Source organism: Phyllopteryx taeniolatus, chromosome 11 (assembly GCF_024500385.1).
Source record: "Phyllopteryx taeniolatus isolate TA_2022b chromosome 11, UOR_Ptae_1.2, whole genome shotgun sequence".
NCBI classification, from domain to species: Eukaryota; Metazoa; Chordata; class Actinopteri; order Syngnathiformes; family Syngnathidae; genus Phyllopteryx; species Phyllopteryx taeniolatus.
In genome coordinates, this window is record NC_084512.1 from 14,395,718 (window position 1) to 14,419,869 (window position 24,152).

Genomic DNA, 24,152 nt, shown 5'->3' on the forward strand with positions numbered 1-24,152 from the left:
TTTTTTTTCTTGGCCCAGTACAGGACAAAGTTATCGTTAAAAAAAGGTAAAAACCTTGAAATTGTTGGAAAGTTTAACATTTTATTCAAACTTACCACGCCGGTGTGCTTGGTCATAGTGACATTGTTGACGTACAGTACTCATCATAGGCATGTTCACTTTCATGAGCCGCAAGGAATTAATGTGCTTCCGAGTTTCAAATCGGCTAAGGCGAACGGCTTGACAAAAAAAAAAAAAAAAACAAGCAAAAAAAAAAAACCTGTTACTGAACAGAAATAGCATGTTCCAGCTTCGTGTTTTGAATTCCTCATTGTTAACGGCACAGCAATGCCGCTCTCTTTCTGGACAGCGGTCTATGCACAATAGACAAGATATAACCATCACACCATGGCCACCACGTCAATGACCCGCATTCAACATGGCCGCCACTTCGGCACGGGAGGCACGTCTTATGGAATTGTATCTAGTCATATTGTACACAGTATGTCAGTCCCATTCTCTACCTACATTGCATCACAGCGCCAGGTAACAACAGTGGCCAATTCTGGTACTAAAGACTTATGTCAACGGCATTTTCAGTGACAAATTGGAAACTATTTTTGGACACATTGTTCAGTTTCGATGGCCGTTTTATCCCATATCCGTTATATCGGGGTCAGTTTTATCAAGGTTCTACTGTACTGTAGTGAGACACATGACAGATATTTACAGATGTTTTCACACAACATCAGCAGACAAAAACTGTTATTGTAATTGTGCTATTTTTTTAGTTGGTTTGACTTAATAAAACAAATCTGATATTTTCAATATGTTTGATTGTCATACTCTTCCTCAATATCCAGGATTGGGCTATAAACAATGAGACAAGAGCACAGATTGAAGATACTGTCCTGTATGGATATTACGGTGAGTGCTTTCCCTTATCCTTCCACTTTAGTAGATTACATGTGTGAATAAAAAGTGGGGCTGTGTCGGATGAATTTTCAAATTAAGAGTGTATTTCTGTCCTCGAGTATTTTTTTCCTCTATGAACTGCGACTGAATATCCTCTATGTTCATCATAACAGCTGCGGTCTGTTATTCATTGACACATAAATCTTATCCGGTCTGACTCTGGGCCTCACAAGTTTCTTTTTGTTCTCACAGTGTTAACACCCTTTTACCCCTACAGTTGTTTGCATTGATGCATTGCATTATTCAAATAGTTGCTCTCATCTCATCACCTCATCAAACACAATTTCCAAGCCAAGGACCCACTTTTTGTCAATAAAGTGATTAAAACTGACCAATTCACAGTTGATTTAATTACTTCACTCTGAATAATTATCAACATATTGCCATTGTATCATAATGACACATAGTAATATACATATTTCAACATTCACAGGCAAAGTGATGACATTGACTGTCATTCTTTCAATAACACTTATTTGGTATTTTTGATTAATAGTTGGGCATAGGGTGTATCTAACACAAGTATTATCTTATTTTTCATTTTCATTAGACCACTACAGAAGGGTACCAATGATGGCAAAGAGGAAATGTGTAATGATTACCATAGAACAGGAAATGGTACTCCCTGCGACAAATTAATTAATTAATAGATTTTTTAAATAGATTTTAGAGTTTGCAGGGAGCTGGAGCCTAGCCTATCTTACTGTGGCCGAAACAGGAACCAGATCCATACTGCCCGTGCCGAAGTCAGATGAGTCAACCATGACACCATCAGTTACAGATGCCAATGTCAAAACACTCAATGTGCACTACACAACTGTTCATTCCAGCAATACTTTTAATACAAATAGATGACAGGGTCACTCTGCAGACACCTTCTTGTGCCTCTGCATCAGTGATTTCCAACATTTATGGAGCCAAAGCACATATTTTACAATTGAAAAATCTCACGGCACACCAGCAAACAAAAATGTCACAAAAAGTGGATACATTAATTACTGTATGTACTTCCTGCCGTCTAATAGAATATCATTTATTTGTTCTGTCTGTCACTATGCCTCACTGACATAAATAGATGAACAAAAATACGTTATTTCTTGTAAATAAATAATTTTTGGAGCAATTACGTAAATTTTTTTACTTTCCCACGGCACACCTGAAGAGTGCTCACGACACAGTGGTTGAGAAACACTGCTCTACATGATACAATATGTCCTTTGGGTGTCTTTGAGTAGTGGATAGTTTTAATTTGTTTTAGTTTTATTATATTTATTATATTGTGATTACCCCTTCCCATTGGCTCACCACCTGTGGGAGGGGCCATAGGGGTTCGATGTAGTGTGAGCTGGGGGTGGCCGAAGGCAGGGACCTTGGCGATCCGAACCCCGGTGACAGAAGCTGGTTCGAGTGTCACCTCTCTGGCAGGGAAGGAGCCCGAGCTGGTGTATGGTGTATGAGGTTCCGACTAGATATAGTCTGTCTCGCCTCCACACACGGCTTAGGCTCCGGTACCAGTCCTTTTGAGAGGGGTTGGACTCTCTTCCACTCTAGAGTTGCCCATGGTGAGAGGCGCCGAGCAGGTGTGGGTATACCTCTTGCCCCCCAGCTCGGCACCTGTATGTTGGGGTTCACCACAGTGGACGAGAAGGTAGCCTCCCTCTGCCTTCGGTTGGGGGGACGGATCCTGACTGTTGTTTGTGCCTATGCACCAAACAACTGTCCAGAGTACCCACCCTTTTTGGAGTCCTTGGAGGGGGTGCTGGAGAGCGCTCCCGCTGGGGACTCCATCGTTCTGCTGGGGGACTTCAATGCTCACGTGGGCAATGACAGTGAAAACTGGAAGGGCGTGATTGGGAGGAACAGCCCCCCCCCCCCCCCCAAGTCAGAACCCAAGCGGTGTTCTGTTATTGGACCTCTGTGGTCATCACGGATTGTCCATAACGAACACCATGTTCATGGTCTCCACACATGCACTTGGCACCAGGACACCCTAGGTCGCAGTTCGATGATCGACTTTGTGGTCATGTCATCGCACTTGCGGCCGCATGTCTTGGACTCTCGGGTTAAGAGAGGGGCACAGCTGTCAACTGATCACCACCTAGTGGTGATTTGGCTCCGATGGTCGGGGAAGATGCCGGTCCGACGTGGCAGGCCGAAACGTATTGTGAGGGTCTGCTGGGAACGTCTGGCAGAATCCCGTGTCAGAAGGAGTTTCAACTCCCACCTGCGACAGAACTTTGCTCATGTTCTGGGGAGGCGGGGGATATTGGGTACAAGTGAACCATGTGCCGCGCCTCCATTGCTGAAGCGGCCGACCGGAACTGCGACCGTAAGGTGGTCGGTGCCTGTCGTGGCGGCAATCCCTGAACCCGTTGGTGGACACCAACGGTGAGGGATGCCGTCAAGCTGAAGGAGTCCTATTGGGCGTTTTTGACATGTGGGACTCCTGAGACAGCTGATGGCTACCAGCTGGCCTCGTGGAATGCAGCTTTGGTGGTCGCTGAAGCAAAAACTCGGGCGTGGGAGGAGTTCGGTGAGGCCATGGCGAAAGACTTCCGGACGGCTTCGAAGAAATCCTGGTCCAACATGTCTCAGGAGGGGGAAGCAGTGCACCATCAACACTGTGTATAGTGGGGATGGGGCGCTGCTGACCTCGACTCGGGACATTGTGGGTCGATGGGGAGGATACTTCGAAGACCTCCTCAATTCCACCAACACGCCTTCATAATTGAGGAAGCAGAGTCTGGGGTCTCTGAGGCGGGCTCTCCTGTCTCTGGGGTTGAGGTCACCGAGGTGGTGAAAAAGCTCCTCAAGGTAGATGAGATTCACCCAGAGTTCCTAAAGGCTCTGGATGTTGTGGGGCTGTCCTGGTTGACACGCCTCTGCAACATCGCATGGACATCGGGGACAGTGCCTCTGGATTGTCAAACTGGGGTGGTGATCCCCCCTTTTTAAGATCCCAACTACAGGGGGATCACACTCCTCAGGCTCCCTGGTAAGGTCTATTCAGGCGTGTTGGAGAGGAGGGTCGTCGGAAAGTAAAATCTCAGATTCAGGAGGAGCAGTGTGGTTTGCGTCCCGGCCGTGGAACAGTGGACCAGCTCTACACCCTCGGCAGGGTCCTCGAGGGTGCATGGGACTTCGCCCAACCAGTCTACATGTGTTTTGTGGACTTGGAGACGGCATTCTACCGTGTCACTCGGGGAGTCCTGTGGGGGGTGCTTCAAGAGTATGAGGTACCGAACCCCCTGATTTGGGCTGTTTGGTCCCTGTACAACCAGTATCAAGAGTTTGGTCTGCATTGCTGGCAGTAAGTCAGACTTATTTCCGGTAAGGATTGGACCTCGCCAAGGCTGCCCTTTGTCACTGTTTATGGACACAATTTCTAGGCGCAGCCAAGGCGTAGAGGGGGTCCGGTTTGGTGGCATATCTACTATTTGCAGATGATGTGGTTCTTTTGGCTTCCATCAAGCCGTGATCTCCAACTCTCACTGGAGCGGTTCGCAGCTGGGTGGGAAGCGGCTGGGATGAGAATCAACACCTCCAAATCTGAGGCCATGGTCCTCAGTCGGAAAAGGGTGGAGTGCCGTCTCCAAGTCGGAGATGAGATCCTGCCCCAAGTGGAGTAGTTAAAATATCTTTGGGTCTTGTTCACGAGTGAGGGAAGAATGGAACGGGAGATGGACAGACGGATCGGTGCAGCGTCTTGCAGTGATGCAGACTTTGTATCCGGTCTGTTGTGGTAAAGAAGGAGCTAAGCCAAAAGGCAAATTTACCGGTCGATCTACGTTCATACCCTCACCTACGGTCACGAGCTGTGGGTCGTGACCGAAAGACCAAGATCCCGGATACAAGCGACCGAAATGAGTTTCCTCCACAGGGCTCTCCCTTAGCGATAGTATGAGAAGCTCGGGCATCCGGGAGGAGCTCAGAGTAGAGCCGCTGCTCCTCCACATAGAGAGGAGCCAGATGAGGTGGCTGGGGCTTCTGATTTGGATGCCTCCTGGGTGAGGTGTTCCGGGCATGTCCCACTGGGAGGAGACCCCGGGGATGACCCAGGACACGCTGGAGAGACTAAGTCTCCCAGCTGTTTTTGGAATGCCTCGGGATCCCCCCGGAAGAGCTGGATGAAGTGGCTGGGGAGAGGGAAGTCTGGGCATCCCTGCTAAAACTACTGCCCCCGCGACCCGACCTCGGGTAAGCGGATGAAAATGGATGGATGGATGGATATATTGTGGTTAACTTCCCCACTCTACTAGCAATGGTAAAATAACAATGGGTTACAATTTTATTTATTTTTTATTAAGTTGTCTATGTTTTTCCACCTGATTTAGCAGAATTTTACATCGCTGAATTTGAAAATTACATCTGTTTCTCTTGTTCAGGTCAGGTTTTCATGGCAGGTTGTTAACAGTTTATTAATGAAATTTTACAAACTTTGCTTACTGTAAATTGAATAGTAGACATTGATAAAAGTAAGTACCTGTAATTTGGATGTTATCTCATCATTGTTAAAAATTCACGGCATGAACCTCCGTTTATTTGAGCCTTTAAAGCGAAAATACATATCCAGTACATGTAAACAAAAAACCTTTTCATAGTTCAAAAAGTTGCCCTGATTGAGCAAAACCAACGTGGTATTTGGATTGAGCACATCAAAATTGTCCTAAAGTAGCGAAAACATCCTCGACAATGAGTTTCCTCCGCAGGGTGTCCGGGCTCTCCCTTAGAGATACGGTCATCCGGGAGGGGCTCAGAGTAGAGCTGCTGCTCCTCCGCATTGAGAGGAGCCAGATTAGGTGCCTCGGGCATCTGTTTAGGATGCCTCCTGGACGCCTCCCTGGTGAGGTGTTCCGGGCACGTCCCACCGGGAGTATACCCTGGGGACGACCCAGGACACGCTGGAGAGACTACGTCTCTCGGCTTGCCTGGGAACGCCTCGTGATTCCCTCGGAAGAGCGAGAGGAAGTGGCTGGGGAGAGGGAAGTCTGGGCTTCCCTGCTGAGGCTGCTGCCCCCGCGACCCGACCTCGGATAAGCGGAAGACAATTGATGGATGGATGGATATATAGTACATATCCAATCCAGCATGAGGGTAAAAAACATGAAAGAACACGGTCTCCAGAAGAGCACATGATGTTTATAAGAGTATTTGTCCATGATTACAATAACAGGGTGACAAGCTAGATTGTTTTGCTTATCACTCGCTAACATAAAACTATAGTGGGAGTGAAATGTCTCCATGATTGGCCTGCGTGTTTGGCTTTGAGTCTGCTGCTGTCTCTGATGACAGCAAATTCAGCCATTCCAGAGACACTATCACACATTTTCCAACAGCTGCTAGCCTAAAGTGCCTCCAAGCAACAGTGTTATGCACCGTCTGTTAAGAAATGACAAGCTGTCTCCTTGCTTAGACAGCTCAATCCAATGAACTACTTCCACTGGTTATACGACAATAAAACTTTAGCTTTCAAAGACTGTTTTCAGCGCTTTAATGCAACATTCAAGGGACTGCAATCTATTGTCCTCTAGACATACAAATTAGATTTAGATTGAACATACCCTCAAATATAAACTTTACTCCGTTCAGACGCAATACATGAATAATTCAGGAGTTTTTGTCTTGAGGGATATAACCCTTCTGTCTTTTCATTCAATTATTGGCGAAACTGTCTGGAAAGTATGTTGGGTAGCAGTTAAATTTGTCGTGCATCAAGGGATGCAATTTTTAGGTTTAGTAGTTTTAAGTATTTGACCCTGACTATCTGTTTAAGAGTTCATTCTAAGACATTAGCTTTTGTTCCACTGACCGCTTATGTTGCCATGTCACACTGTCACATGCCGTTTTTAAACTGGATTTGGACTACATTGTTCATTTCAGGGGCGGCACGGTGACCGACTGGTTCGAGCGTCAGCCTCACAGTTCTGAGGACCCGGGTTCAATCCCCGGCCCCGCCTATGTGGAGTTTGCATGTTCTCCCCGTGCCTGCGTGGGTTTTCTCTGGGCACTCCGGTTTCCTCCCACATCCGAAAAACATGCATTAATTGGAGACTCTAAATTGCCCGTAGGTGTGACTGCGAATGGTTGTTTGTTTGTATGTGCGATTGACTGGCAACCAGTTCAGGGTGTACCCCGCCTCCTGCCCGATGATAGCTGGGATAGGCTCCAGCACGCCCTCGACCCTAGTGAGGAGAAGCGGCTCAGAAAATGGATGGATGGATGTTAATTTCAGATTATTTTCTCCCACGTGGGTCACGACAGCAGATAAGCAAAATCTGATGGATATATCAGATCCCTGTCAATGTAAGACTGATGTCATCAAAATGTACGACTGATTGATGATGTATTCACTCACGCGCTAATCCAAACACACCCAGGGTGAATCAAGTTTATGGTGAATTAACTTTCAGATGGTTGTATTAATAACTGTTCATTTTCATGACAAATTTATAATTTCAATGCAAACAATATAAACATCTTTTTACATTTTGCTGATTTCAGAAACCACTAGCTCAATTCTCCTGCCTTTATTGTAATTTAGATGTTTTTTTTACCTGCTATGACCTTGGTTAAGGATAGGGGTTGAGGTTGGGGTTATGTTTTATTTGACGAATACAGTTTATTGAATTCTAGCTCCCCCTGTCAGCTTTTAGCTCGAGCTAAAATGTTTATCAGTAATTGTGGCAAATCATTGGGTATTGTCAGAGAATTGTGATAGACCACACCATATTTTCATTTTGGCCTTTCATCTCTATTCTCAAACAATGTGTTGCAACTATGATGCAGAGATCTTACACTCCATGGATCTTACACTCCATGGAGAAAGGAACCAAACTTCTTAACATCCTTGAAATTGATGACAAGAATGTGATGTAGTGGTTGAATTTTCTATTTCATTGCCAAACTAGATCGTAGATGTTTGATTTGACCAAGTGCAGTGTAAGGTAATGTCAGAATCCCTGGCAGTCACATTACAGAATATGGGTTTTTACTCTTTTCTTTTAAATCAAAAACACGGCTCTGTCAGTAAATCTAGTTTTCAACATGTTGTTGTGCATGACATCACTGTGTACCTCGGCAATTCTGACTTTCAACTTAGTGACAATATAATGCAACACACGTTTTTGGTTTTGTGACGCCAGCACAAGGTTTACCAGTGAGGGCAAAAAGGGGAAGTGTGATGATGGTAATGGAACTCAAGACTGGAGCTTTAACCTCCTAAACCAGAGCTCCCAGTGCCCTCTGCAATGTCATATAGGGGTGATCGATGTTCATATCCCCTGCCAATGGGGACCATTCTAACATACAGTAAAGGAGGACTTACTAGTTGAAACTGAGCAAATACATAATTTTTATGCCTAGCAACACTTTAATATTACATTTTTTAATGTCCATTTCAATACATTGTTAAGAATGTTTTGAAGAGCCACTTCACTTTTCTATTTACCAGTAGGTGGAGACCAAGCTCCATGTGTGTTGGATGCAGAGCCCCCTCACAAATCAAACCTTTTAAGTTCACTTTCTTTTTACAGATACATGGCACTTCTGTCCATTTTCCCCCTCAAGACAAAACCTGAATGCAATGTATAACTGCGTTAAAAAAATTAAGTTGCCTATTTGCATATTTGATATTCTATTTTTTTTCTTTAGAATTGCATATTTGACTTAATCAGCATAATTCTTTTCATTTTTTACATTTCATTTGAGTTATTTTTTATTTTGCACAATGGAATATGACAGGTATAATAGACTAACTATCCATCCATTTTCAACACCACTTATCCTGGTTAAAGTGGCGGGTAACAGACTAGCTATTTTACAAATATTTTATACACTTCCAGTCAGTAGTTTGGACACATTTTCTAGTGTTATTGAATGAGAAACTGTGTCTAAAACCTTAGACTGATAATGTATTTCAACAATTACTGACAAATACTGTTCATGATACATATCACAACATGTGTGTGTCAGCCTGACAAAAGGGGATGAACAGCTGTTATCGAAACACACACTTAGTTTTCGAGCCCAAATAGTTTTTTGTGATCTTTGATGAAGCCTGACTTTGAAAGCAAGCTAGGTCATTCAGTCTCACGGCTCTGTCCATTTTTACATATTCTTCGATTGCTTACTACTTCAAAGCAATGGTGTAGAAGACCCCTAAGCAAAAGGGCAAAATACCCCTGGGCCCTCTAAATAAATCATTGGCTTTCTCTCTCCTTTTCAATGCCATTTGCAGAAGATGAGCTAGAAAGGATGCTGTCCTCTTTTAAATGTACCACAACTGCATCTGCTGCTTTTATTTTCTTATTTATTTATGTTTTTGTTTAAATATTAGAACAAATTCAAACTTGTATTATTATTTTTTTCATTGATAGGAATATGGTGCATTATGCTGTAGAAGCACACATGTCCCTTCCTGGTGTGTGCCAAAGCTATATAAAGCTATATAATAAGGTAGAGACCTTAGTGTATGACAAATTTAAGCTCTGCTACAGACATGTTGCCAGTGTTCCAATTCAAAAGTAATTTAGTGAATATATAAATAGCCTTTCAGGTAACAGGTGTTTTCTTAAATGGCCGAAATCCATGCATCCACCCATCCATTTTCTGAGCCGCTTCTCCTCAATAGGGTCGCGGGCGTGCTGGAGCCTATCCCAGCTATCATCGGGCAGGAGGCGGGGTACATCCTGAACTGGTTGCCAGCCAATCGCAGGGCACATACAAACAAACAACCATTTGCACTCACAGTCACACCTACGGGCAATTTAGAGTCTCCAAATAATGCATGTTTTTGGGATGTGGGAGGAAACCGGAGTGCCCGGAGAAAACCCACGCAGGCACGGGGAGAACATGCAAACTCCACACAGGCAGGGCCGGGGATCGAACCCCGCACCTCAGAACTATGAGGCTGAGGCTCTAACCAGGTGGTCACCGCGCCGCCCTTTTTCTTAATTTACAGTCATAAAAGTATGAGTAGAGGTTAAACAGTCTAATGGTATATGTTAGTGAGAACCCTTTGTTTACAACAACTTGGTGAATAAGGCTGATTGTCCTGTAAACCCAATGGGACTGGGAACAAAAACAGGAAGTACTATAGAAAAATCTGAAATGTGTTAAGTTTCCAGATCGTTGCAGATTTCAAAATTTTACAATATATTTACTGCAGGATTGTAACATTAGAACACATTTTACTGCAACTTATTATATGCTAAAAATAACAAAAATGTATATGGCCACTGTCATGAGTTTTTTTTCTACAATATGAGCAGCTTTAACAATAGTCTCTGTTTGATGAGGCCCCTGAGAAAAATACTAATGGGCTTTTTAAACCCCTCCAACCTTTTCTCATGCAGTTTTAGCCACATGGTATTACACTAATGTTTAGCAGAGATGCACGTTCTTGTCATAGTGCCATACCTCCCAGGAAGTGCTGACATAGACAGATATTTTCATCAGTCTCTGGAGTCCTTTGTCAGGGAGCGTCTCAGAGAGAAATGTCCCCTGGCATTACATTTTCACATAAAATGTAATATATTTCACCTGTCAGCAGGGGACAAGAGTCTAGGACCCTTGTGGACGGCCACAGTAAGGTGAGAACAAGGGTTTGATGTTTCTCATTAAGCCTTATACGGCTCTGCGAGGGTTTCCAAAGCTTGTGATATATTTGATAGTGCTTACCTTATTTGTGATCCACTACACATTTTTTACTATTTTCACACTGCATCCTCATTAAACACCCACAGGCTTTTATATCTACATACATGAGATGCAGAATTTGCTCAAATGTGTCTTTTTCTTTTCATTCCCCACGAGTAAAATGCAACACACCATACAAAACATAGAAACTTGTAAACGAGCACATTTAATTATATTGTCCTCTGCTTTGTCAGGGGGGATAAATGTGCTAAACTTTTATCCCCAGCCATTTGTTCCGACCCTGTGGAAGATCTGCTTAGAGAGTAATGGATGATGTATGGTAATCCAGTATGACCCTTTCTCTCAGTATGTTAATATTCATGGTGTTATGATTAACTTGACCCATTGCCTTAACCCACAAGCATATGCCAGCGACTGCATATTGAGTATCGCTTGCACTTATTGGCTCTCCGCATCATCCTAAACTCAGTTTATCAAGTTGTAAATGAGTGTAAATGGATACCTTAGTGGCGCAATAAGCACATATTTATTGAAAATAATGTCCTGTCACAATCACAGCTGGGAAAAGCAAGCAACTATAACAGATGACATTTATGTCTGCGGCAGCCCATTTTGCAAAAGTGTGTGTTTGTAACCGCTGGAGGCCGTACATAGTTGATACTCTAAAAATCTTAAGTCTGTTACTGATGCTGTGAATTAAATGGTTTCCACGAGAAATGTTAGGGATAATATATTGTTTGTTACAGTAACTATACAATTGGGACTACAATAGTATTTGCTATTTAACAGACAGGTTTGCAGCTGTGTATCATATCTGTCATCTTAACCTGGAATCATTTTTATGGAACCTTTGAAGTCGAACACAAGTCCAGTGCGGGACACTTGTCACTTGTCGCTGTCTACAGTTCATTATTTGTGATTATTATTATTATCGTTGACCTTTTGTTGCTTTATTGGTTACATTTATCCGAGTGATGCACCAAAATAAAAATTCATGGCCGAAAATTAACATGAGGAAACCAAGGCTGAAAACCGAAACACAGAAAGAAATTATTATGCCAGTTATTAGTAAAATTCTATTTATGGCAATGACTGTGTACTAACCACACCCAAAAAAAAATTTCATATCAGTCGATATCAATATACAGTGCCATGGTACATAGTACCAAGTATTTAACCCCTTCTAAAATTATTTTTTTTGCACAGTTTCCCCACTTTAATATTTAAGATCATCAAACAAATGTAAATATCAATAACAACATCTCAAGAACTGCAGGACTCCCTTGCCTTAGTTCTGGTCAGTATTCATGGCTCAACAGTAAGGATAAGACTGGGGGAAAATGACATCTGTGGCAGAGTTTCAAGGCACAAAAAACTGTTGACCAAGAAGTACATAAAGGCTCATCTTACCTTTGCAAAAAACATCTGAATGGTTCCCAAGACTTTTGGGAGAATATTCTATGGACTGACAAGAGGAAATTGTAACTTTTTGGAAGGTGTGTGTCTCGTTACTTCTGGTGTAAATGTAACACAGCATTTCAGAAAAAAAATATCATCCCGACAGTCAAACATGGTGGTAATAGTGTGATGGTCTGGGGGTGCTTCATCTTCAGGACCTGGACGACTGTGATTCATGCAACCCTGAATTCTGCTCTTTACCAGAAAATCTTGAAGTAGAATGTTCGGCCATCGGTTCGTGACCCCACATGCGTTCTGCAGCAGGACATTGATCCAAAATACACCAGCAAGTCAGCTTCTGAATTGTTTAAAAAACAAAATTAAGGTTTTGGAGTGGCCTAGACTTTAATCCGATTGAAATGCAGTGGCATGACCTTAAAAAAGGCAGTTCATGCTCGAAAACCCTCCATTTTTGCTGAATTCAAACAATTCTGCAAGGAAGAGTGGGCCAAAACATTTCCACAAAGATGTGAAAGACTCATTGCCAGTTATAGAAAACGCTTGATTTCAGTTGTTGCTGCTGAGAATGGCCCAAGCAGTTACTCCATTTAGGGGCCCATTACTTTTTTTACACAGTGCCAGGTAACTTGGCATAGTTTTTTTCCTTAATGAATGAAATCACCATTTAAAACGACATTTTAAGTTCACTTGGGTTATACAGTATTTGTCTGATATTTACATTTGTTTGATGATCTTAAACTTAAAGTTGGGAAACTATACAAAAATGAAGAATAAAATTTGAGAAGGGGGCCAATACTTTTTCACGGCACTTTTTTTTGTATTGGCTCAGTCACATTGAAAATGTCCTGGCAATTGTATGCTTTTTAAAAAAAGCTACCCGATGCAATGTTGAACATGCCAGTAGCAAGCGATAATTGAGACACAAATAGCGCTCAAACTTGATAAGTTGTTGCTGGATAAATTGCTGGATCACTTTGAGGACAGGAAAAGTACTGTTGACTCTATACAAGCAGTGGTATTATTAAAGTGTTACTAAGCATGCCTCAAAAATGGCATGTAAATGCGACACACCACAGAGATGAGTAATGTTAACAAGCCTTCAAAATCGAATGGTTATTGTGGAATATAATCATAAAAATAAGCACACAAGTAAACTTACCCCCGTTGTTGATGTTGTAATTTCACAGCCGAACACGGCACCTGATGACAGCGGGACGGTAGGAGGAAGCCCAGGTAGTTAGACAGTCGGCAATGCCCCATTCACTAGTATCAAGTTACCCACGAAGCCATGTTGTCTCTAGTGAAAGTTTACAAAACTATCCATCGTAAAATGCGCACTGCAGAGTCCACTGATGGTGTTGATGTTCAGCTCGCCAGCTGCGGCTTCAAAAAGTCAATCCATCGCTTTTTTATTCACTAGTATCAAGTTAGCCACGAAGCCATGTTGTCTGTGGTGAAAGTTTACAAAACTATCCATCCTAAAATGTGGACTGCATAGTCGAATGGTGGTGCTAATGTTCCGCTCGCCATCCACGCGTCTTTAAAAAGTCAATCCATTGTTTTTTATTTCCTCTTTTTTTGGGAGCATAAAAGAACGTTACCGAGCTGTTCTGTAAATTGAGGCATCCAGTGAAGACGCATTTTCGGGGTGTAGCCATCGTTAGCTTGCTAACTGCACGCTGGAGTGGTAAATGGGTCTTGTTATCGAAGCTAAGCACAGCTAACACTCAACTGAAATGACGAAACGAAATGAAATGACGTCATTTTGTCCTTATATAGTGGGGGAGGGAACTCGCGCTAGAAAGTATACGCCCCAGCTCCGTGATGTCATGGAGCGTTATATACTTTATAAATATACTTTAACTTGTTTTGGAAAAAAAAGTTTATTGTTTAACATTTTTAATCAAGAGTTATCTTTAAATATTCCCCAAAAAATGTTTTGTGGAAAAATTATAAAAGCTACTGTATATAGGTCTAAAATGGAGTGCAAAAAGTGAAAACACTTCGCATTAGCTTTTGACTTTTATATTTTAATAATCTGACTGAGATGAATAATTGTAGTAGTGTATGCTTGTGGAAATATGGAAAAGGTGAAATATATTCTCAAACATTAATTGGCATGTATTCACTGGTGCGTTTTAATCTGTCAAGGGAAATTTCACATCATTGCAATTGGATTAACCGGGTACATGTTATAACAATTTCAAGGTTCTGTGAGAGGAGTAATATTTATTGATGCTTAATTATCTCCTGAGAGAATGTATTAAATTGCAAGTGTCTGTGTCACAAGAAAGTTTTTTTTTTTTTTTTTTTACCAAGAAATGTAGTTAAGTGTTTGGGCATTCTTTGCGGTTTTTCATGTGGACAATGGTCAAAGGGATGTATGAGACTAATTCTTGATGTTATTTCTGTCCACAGCACTTTACTCCATCATCCTCTTCTGTGTGTTTCTGTGGATACCTTTCGTTTATTTCTACTATGAAGAAAGAGATGATGACAATGTCAACAAATGCTCGGTAACAATTCACCTTTGCAGTTGTGACTGTGACTAGAGTTCCTTATTGTGTGCCTGTGCGTAAAGGAGGGGTATTATGTCAACATGGATCAAAAGATATCCTAATTAGTTAACAGGCATTTGTGTAGTATAATGCAGGTCATGATGTAGAACAAAGTGAACAACACCACCCATCTCTAGGCCTGTCATGACACATTTTTTTAAGACGATATCTTCTCCCAAAAACTATCACGATAAACAATGTTTTTTTAATGCCTCTGAAATCGTGAAAAATAAGGCCCGCCTTTATTAGTTTTTATTGTTTATTTTATTTATTTTTTTGCTTTTGAATCAGTATTGTTAATATTGTTGTTATTACAACCCCAATTCCAATGAAGTTGGGACGTTGTGTTAAACATAAAATTCTAAGTTAATGATTATTTGCTAAAAACAATAAAGTTTTTTCAGTTTGATCACTAAATATCTTGTCTTTGTAGTGTTTTCGATTAAATATAGGTTGAACATGATTTGCAAATCATTGTATTCTGTTTTTGTTTAACAACGGCCCAACTTCATTGGAATTGGGGTTATATAATTTCCTCTCTTGTTTCTCTATTAAATAGTTTTCCTTTACTCTGTGATATGGATCCCCCTGGGTCTGAAATAAAGTATAAAGAGCTGCAAGACCAGCCTGGTTTACATGGAGCCCTCTATTCTAACTATAATAAATGCTCCATATAAACACCTCAGTCAGAATAAGCATGCCGAATCTGAATGGAATTTCATTTGGTTTCACAGGGGTGGAATATTCCTTTTGCCAAACTGATCAGTAGTAAATTTACGCCCTGTATGCAGTCATTTGGAATAGAACCGGGAAGCGCTCTATCTGTACATGCTTCGTCTCGACATAAATGCATGGTGACGTCATTGTTTACGCACAGCGTAAATATGGCGGCTCCTGACGGCGCTCGTATGTGATGTAGATCTTGTTTTTAACTACTTACGTTGTTTTTATCAAGCATTTTTTTTTTTAAATGAATGATAACACTCCCTACTCTTTGCTGAATAGACAACGGACCTCCATCTTGATAAATGATGTGACGTTCACGACGACGTGCCTCTGTCACACGGCTGTTCCGATTAAATGTAGTGCATATGTATACACCTGATTGGAATTGATCCCCTCACATCGAAACAGTTGACCAGATATCTTCAATCAGAAGGATTTCAATTGGAATGACAAAAAAAGTCTCAATGTAAAGCTGGCTACCGTGTGGTTGGTCCGCTGAAGACAAGCCGTTCATCTCTCAATCAAATATACCTTGATGTTCGCTGTAGTCGAAGTAGTAGTCTGAAATCGCGTGCCACTGAGGTCATGCTTAATAAACAGTTAAAGTGCCTATGCGTGTTAATTGGGGACTAACACACACAAACTCGGAGCAAAGCTCTGATGTTTTCAACGACATCGCCACGGTGGAGCGAGCTGCTTACCTCAACTCGTTCGCTCACAGGCTGGTCGTTAGCTCGTGAGCTAGCTCGAACACAATAAACTGTTAACTTTCCCTTGTCGTTTGCTTGTGAGCTAGCTCGAACACAACAAACAGTTAACTTTCCCTTAAGTGTCTCTGTTGTGTGAATCTAGGCGTTGCACATGGACCTTGGCTGTAGAGTATTGGGACAACACCGGCAAAAGTGGACTGGTCCGTCAGCATTCCATGAGGCCACTAGGGGTTAATGATGTAGCCGTCCAACTTGCCCACTGTGTGATCTGCGCGCCGGCTCACCACAACAATGACAATTTATCGAGTCTGAAAAAACTATCGTGTCCATTTTATTTATCAAAAGATAAGTCGATATAGTAATTATCGTTTCAGGCATACCCATCTCTAATGTGAAATATATTCTCTTCCGGTGGCACTGTGTGGAAAAAAAAATAAATCTATATCCTAAAATTCTATATCCTGGTATACAAAATGTTAGATCCTGATAATGATATATATCCCAATGTTTATTTTTTCTTTAAAATTACATGACAGTAATGGCTATTTTCTCAATTTTTTTCGCATTTTATTTATGAAACATTTATATTTTGTAGATTACAACATATTTACAACATAATTACAACAACTACATTCATCACAATGGCTTAATAATGAGATGTATATGAAATCATTTGTTTTTACATTTTTGTGCCTGTCAGTTAAAATATGTCAACGTGAAACTGTTGTGTAGTGCAGAAAAGGTTGGAGACCACTGGTCTAGAGGACAGTAGGCAACCCCCCTTTTTTATTGATGGACCTCCAAACATAAATTGTGTCATAAGCATAGTGTTCTTATTACTTTTTTTTTGGCTTTATTTCATACACAATAAAAAATTCATGCTCTCCTTTAAAGTTCAAGTGTTAGCGGAGCAGTTTCACAAAAGGTGTTTTCAAATTTAAAGTGTGCTTTATCTTTTTCAGTAATTTCATTGACATTCACAAGTATCAGGAAAAATCCTTGTTCCATTATTTGAAGGCAGCCTTGGCTTTCAGTGAATCATACCTCTTTGGTGTGTTTGCGTTTGTTCACAGCTTATGCGTGGTGGGTATGTCAGAAGTCTGGATGGGAGAATACGCATATGTATGAAAAGTGCAGGTCCAGGCGCTTAAAAAAGGATTTGTGCATGAACGGGAGAATTGGAATATAAGGATATTCATTTGCTTAATGGATTGTGAAGTTGAACCCCTTCCACCCTATATCCCACACTCACAGTTAATTATATTTGTCTTTATGGACATGATTGACCAGTTAATTTGTTTTCATTTCATTGCAGCAAGTCAAAAACGCTGTGAAGTACACAAGTGGATTTGTCATTGTCTGTGTGGTGCTGCTATTAATTGGGTAAGTTAAATGCATGATGGCTTCTTTTTCTACTTGATAGATGGAAAGGGATAAACCGTCAATTTAACAACAAAAAATTACATTGTTTTACTCATTGACCAACTGACATCAATTTAAATGCATATTCCACCTGAGAAAAAGGTTAGGACACCCTACCCCCTAATAACTAGTATTTACCCCCTTTCGCTGAAATAACTTCAGTGAAACGCTTATTTTAACCCTATTCCAGTCTCTGACATCAGTCTGAGGAAAGTTTACACCACACCTTAATGCAGTTTAGCCTGTGATATTTGAGGGAAGGAGTCATTCATTAAAATTTTATTTTACTACATTTTACATAGTTTAAAAAAAAAAAACTTTAGTTGTACTTATTTATATTACTTGAATCTTCAAGTATTGTTTAAATTGATGTTAAATATTTATGTTTAAGGTTATTTAGGGTGTCCTTTTCCCCCCCGCATGACTATATTGTAAAATCTTTCTGGCCATGCATACCATTTAAAAGACAAATTGTGTGTCATCAGTTTATTCTGAACTTCAATTGTTTGGTTGCATTTTCAAGTAGACAATTACGTGAAACTAAAAGTAGTTTTGTAACTCAATAAATCTTTAATATACATTATCAAGTGTATTTCTTTTGTAGGCAACACCTACAAAATGCAATAGTTTTCCCGATGCCTTGAGTTCAGCTAAAGCGATGTAGTGGTCTATTCGAATATTGTAGATGCAATTTATCCAACTATTCGCTTCATGGTTTAAAACTGTTGGTGTTTTGTTCCGACAATAGTTTCAATCTCTCTCTTTGGAACAACATGGTAGCTTTCACCCTGAACAGGAGAGACCAACATTTTATTGGGAGACCATTCACTCAGAAGCTTCTTGCTTGATCTTACCAGGCCTTTGTTTACCTTTGAATGGTTTCTGACCTTTTACTGCCCCAGCTATACAATTGAGATGAAAACTTTTCAGCTCTACAAGGGACAGTCCTTTACCTGTCTAGATTACATGGAAACTAAGGGCAAGGTGTTTTTTTGGGGGGATGCATTATATAATTCCTGTGGCACCTTCTAATGAATTTAACAACACAGAGAAGACAGTATTGTATTCTGTATATTATGTATATGTAGTACATACTGTACATTAGCTGTAAACAATTTGTTGATTCTTTCTCTGGTGTAAATCATGATAAAGATCATGAATGTTTTTTTTCTATTCGTCACGTGACAATTGTCAACTATTACATTGAAAGCAGTGTGTAGTGCCACTGTAGCGCTACTGTACCATACTATATCACTGTGGTTGGCATCGTTATGTTAACTTTGATATTGATCAGTTATTGGTACCTTGTGCAAATGTAAAGACAAAAAAGAAATGTATACCGTAATGCGCGGTCATTCTTCCAAGAAACACACATCTTATATGACTCTTATGTTGTCAAAAGTTTTTAAAACACTTTTTTTACACATATGCAACCAAGCCAAAATTATTGTAAATCTTTGTTGTGTTTTCAGAGCATTTGTTCCACTCGAGGCTCCACCACGACAGAATGCTACGCAGTGGGAGAAAGTTCAATACCTTTTTGAGGAGCTTGGCAGCGGTCGTAAGTACTGTTCTTTTATAGACTGACTTTGTAGTCAGCAAATGTGTTGCTGTGTGTTTAACAAATCACTCAAATGTTCACTTTCATTTCACACATTTGTATGTTTTTGTTATTGTCTCTCCAGGAATAAAAAAGTCTAAAATGTAATTTCAAAATAAGCATATAGCTGGTTTGTAATTGTGTAACACATCAGTAAGCAGTGAAAATGATTTGTATTCTGTAGAATGCATTTAGTAAGAACTGTATTGCCATATGATTGTCCCATCAATTCACAGCATGTTTCTTTTTTAAGATTCATTTTTAAAGAAAGGAATGGCCTAAAGTGTCATCCCCTAAATAAAATGCTGCTGTAAAAATATAGAACATGTATTCCAAAACTGTGACAGCACTTTCCGCAGGTGTCTTCACTTGTTGAACCGAGCATTGCTTAATATGCTTTTATACATTCTAATGGGGGAAAATGCCAAATGTAAACTCCTCGGAGTCCTCTGGACCTTTGCCATATGCAGATCAAGAAGGAAGCTGAACCATCTGCCTCTTTTGAGAATCGTGGACCCCCACACATGCTTCCTAACCTTCCTCCCTTGGCTCAGGGGGAAATTTTCAGACTGCCTCTTTGGAAATATTAGGATAATCACTGTTATAATTCCCCTTCTCTCTCTACCTTCTCCAGATGGGAGGTTAATTGTGTAAAGGAAAGCAATGTTTGGCACATAATGCGGCTGACTACTTTGCTATGACCGCTCACTAAGGTCACTGGATCTTAATGACTTAAATATTAGGTTTATGACAGTGTCCTCATTACACCCAAATGTTCCAGAGACCTTTATCTATTTACAGTGATGTTCATTCTAGTATGGCAAATGTTCCTGCTAATTCTAAATATAATATATATGTACAGTACAATACAATAATAGCTTACTGTTTTTACAATATCTTTGGGTGATTGCAACCAAAAAACAGTGTTTACCTCCTCCGGTGTGGTTGTATTCCCCCCAGTTGTCTTTGGTTACAAAGGAAAGGCCTCTGAAATGTTATGAAATTCTATTCTAGCGTTGTTTGTTTATTTGCATAAAAGAGCATTTTGGTCTTTTCACACCTCTCGAGATTCAGTGCCTGAGAACGCTGTCATAAGTTCTTTCCAATACATACATGCAGACAAATTTCAACAAATACATAAACTGCAATGCTTTGTCATTCACATGGTTGTAGCCTTCTACTTTTTCCTGGAGTATGGGTCACAATACAGCCTTGTGTACTTGTTTGATTCATTTCAGAGGAAAAACATAAAAAATATTCAATAGTTAACAAAAAAACATTCAATAGTTAACAAAATGAAGCAACGTTATAGCATTTTGGATGCATTCATTTTGATCGGCATTTCATTCTAATTCGAGAAACTTGTAAAATATGAACTTACCCTGCATTTTCCAATCCAAAATGACCAAAATGTTGCATATATATATATATATATATATATATATATATGTATGTGTGTGTGTGTGTAAGGGAATTGATGAACAGACTGATAGCCTATATATATATATATATATATATATATATATATACACGCACACACACACACATACACACACGCACACATTTTCTTGAAAGAAATCCTCTTGTTATTCTGGGATTTAGCAAATACAAATAATTTTGGTATTCCTAATTGACCTAAAACAGGAAAAGTTTAGTCTGGTTTCATGTCTGCCAGTCCGGTAGAAAAATAGCATGTGTGTCTTTTTATACAGTCACGGTTAAAAATATTGGCACTATAAACAGCACACATTACTCACACCCTGAATATTGACTTAATATTCCCTAATCAAATCCCCCTCCCCCAGTCAAGGAGGAAGCAAAGTAGAGAAAGGTGGTCTCGGCACTGTGGAGTTGTTGTTGAGAGCATGAGGGCTATCTGAACAGCGAGAACTGTGTAGCATTTAACACAGAAGCCTATGACAGGTGGGATCTTGACAGGGGAGAGAGGCTATCAGTCTGTTCATCAATCCCCTTCTTCTAACTCCCGCTTTGACAGCTGCTGTGATACCTACTGTTGCCCTTGCTTGATGGGTGGTCCCCTTTATGCTTCAATCAAAGTGACACTCCTCAACTCAATTTACTTATATTCCCAGATCAAGCTGTTTTAGGACCACTTCTCATCTGTGTATATATTGAAAGCAAAAGCTGAGACCTGCTATGTTTCCTCACAAAAGATTTTACAGCAACACATTATTCAAAAGATATTGCAGGAACAGTAACTCAGTAACATTTTTTTTGTAATTCTAACCTCCTCTCATCGGTTCCTTTCAAAATACATTACAGGGAAATATCAATGACAAACATGGATAGGTGTAGCCAATATCAAAGTCAGTTTTTTGTAGCCTGTAAAATGTAGTTCCACTTTCTTCTTTTCCATTTTGTCTCATTAGTGTGGGAGTATTTTTGACAGATCCAACAATATAGTGCTTTTTATGCTATGCACATAAGACATAATTTATCACTAAATTGCAACTGCTATGTACAGACACTTGAAGCAAGCGTCTCCTGGGGCCTTCCATTTTCAAGACATCATCTTGTTTACTTTTATAGTCCCACAAATCCCACCCAAGCTTTAGCTATTATAACTACTATCCATCCATCCATCCATTTTCTGTACCGCTTTATCCTCACAAGGATCACGGGCGTGCTGGAGTCTATCCCAGCTAACTTCGGGTGAGAGGCGGGGTACACCCTGAACTGGTCGCCAGCCAATCGCAGGGCACATATAAACGAACAACCATTCGCGCACACATTCACAACTAAGTGCAATTTAGATTCTTCAATTAACCTACCACGCATGTTTTTGGGATGTGGGAGGAAAACGGAATGCCCGGAGAAAACCCATGCAGGCACGGGGAGAACATGCCAACTCCACACAGGCGGGGCCGGGAATTGAACCCCGGTCCTCAGAACTGTGAGGCAGATGTGCTAACCAGTCGTCATCGTGCCGCCTTATACCTACTAGTCAGAATTAATTTTTCATAAAACCTGCATCATCCATCCATCCATTTTCTGAGCCGCTTCTCCTCACTAGGGTCGCGGGCGTGCTGGAGCCTATCCCAGCTGTCATCGGGCAGGAGGCGGGGTACACCCTGAACTAGTCCCACAAATCCCACCCAAGCTTTAGCTATTGTAACTATTATCCATCCATCCATCCATCCATCCATTTTCTGTACCGCTTTATCCTCACAAGGATCACGGGCGTGCTGGAGTCTATCCCAGCTAACATCGGGTGAGAGGCGGGGTACACCCTGAACTGGTCGCCAGCCAATCGCAGGGCACATACAAACAAACAACCAGTCGCACTCACAGTCACACCTACGGGCAATTTAGAGTCTCCAATTAATGCATGTTTTTGGGATGTGGGAGGAAACCGGAGTGCCCGGAGAAAACCCACGCAGGCACGGGGAGAACATGCAAACTCCACACAGCTAACATCGGGTGAGAGGCGGGGTACACCCTGAACTGGTCGCCAGCCAATCGCAGGGCACATATAAACGAACAACCATTCGCGCACACATTCACAACTAAGTGCAATTTAGATTCTTCAATTAACCTACCATGCATGTTTTTGGGATGTGGGAGGAAACCGGAGTGCCCGGAGAAAACCCACGCAGACACGGGGAGAACATGCAAACTCCACACAGGCGGGACCGGGGATTGAACCCGGGTCCTCAGAACTGTGAGGCTGACGCTCAAACCAGTCGGTCACCGTGCCGCCAACCTGCATCATAAAACCAGCAATTCTTTTTAACAGCTTCAACTCAAACATATTGGCATTATGATGCTGAGCCTACTGTGGAAACTGTTAAAATAAACACAGAACATTAATTAACATTTTTTAAAGGTTTACAGAAAATTAAGTAACAAATGATAAATTAAACAATATTTTCTTCAATGACAGATGAGTCATGTCAGTTTGTTTTCAAACTGTGATTTCTGCTATATATTCTTGCATGATTGTGCTTGTGGGAGTTCCGTTGATGTTACAAGGTGAAATCATTTTCCAATCGCTAAGTTGTCTTTCCACTTGCAGATGGCCTACCTGCTCTGGCTTTCTCCATCAGCTCCTTAACCTTGATTGGGATGCTGGCAGTGATCACCTACACAGTGAGTTGAGAGTTCCATGTCTTTTCATGAGACTGTATTGGAGTTATATCTGCATTTACATAATTGTATTGTACATGTATTTCAGTGGAATTGTTTTGCTGAACTTTACACATATATGTCATCTCAGTTACAGTCTTATTACTGTAGAGGACATCTAGGGGTCAATGTTTCATACTGATGTATCTTCATCTGAGCAATTATGAGAAATCCACACCGTTATCAATTTCTTATTAAATGTTATTTGTATATGTAGATACATTTATTACTCCATTAGTGTCTTTTTTTGTTGTCACCATTCTGCCATTTTTCTTTTTTTTCCCCACCAGAAAAAAAGTAACTTTGCTATAGCTTTTGTTAATCCTGTCCATTTAAAAAAATAAAATAGTTTATCATGATAAATATTCTTTGGAGGTTGTGGCACATCTCTCAGTGTGGGAGTAACCTATAATATTCCTGGGGGAAAACCATCCATCCATCCATTTTCAACACCGCTTATCCTGGTTAGGGTCGCGGGACGCTGGAGCCTATCCCAGCTGACTTTGGGCGAAAGGCAGACTACACCCTGAACTGGTCGCCAGTCAGTCACAGGGCAGGGGGAAAACCAAAATACGGGAAAAATGCTTGGGCATCATCCCAAGCAGTGAAAGTAGAAGTGACAGCCAACCTCAATTTATCCAATTTCTGTCGACCCCATAGTCCCATTTGACAAATTACACAACAATTGAATGTGGAGCTCCAAATGAATAATACACAACCTGGTAAGTTGTAGAAGCTATCTTCCTTTAGCATCACTAATCCATCTCAACTGGGGTTTTACCCACTGTTCTCACAGTTTTTAATGGAGTGGCTAATAACCAAGTAGATTTTGCGGCTTGAGCTGTGCTTCGATTTGCACTGCCCCTCGATTGTCATATACTTTTCCAATTACGTGCTGTAAATTTTTTTTTTTTAATATCGTCATTGCCACAGTAGCTGCAGTCTCTGATGGGAATATAC

General features: G+C 40.9%; 1 protein-coding gene across 2 annotated transcripts in view; it reads left to right on the top strand.

Moving 5' to 3' along the window:
• lmbrd1 (LMBR1 domain containing 1) overlaps window positions 1-24,152 on the top strand; it is a 72,310-nt gene that overhangs the window by 8,872 nt on the left and 39,286 nt on the right. For both annotated transcript variants that reach the window (XM_061790190.1, XM_061790188.1), the window contains exons 3-7: window positions 843-906; window positions 14,449-14,546; window positions 17,340-17,407; window positions 18,919-19,007; window positions 23,083-23,156. In XM_061790190.1, the coding sequence (XP_061646174.1) occupies window positions 843-906; window positions 14,449-14,546; window positions 17,340-17,407; window positions 18,919-19,007; window positions 23,083-23,156 (393 nt within the window). The remainder of the gene's footprint in view (window positions 1-842; window positions 907-14,448; window positions 14,547-17,339; window positions 17,408-18,918; window positions 19,008-23,082; window positions 23,157-24,152) is intronic.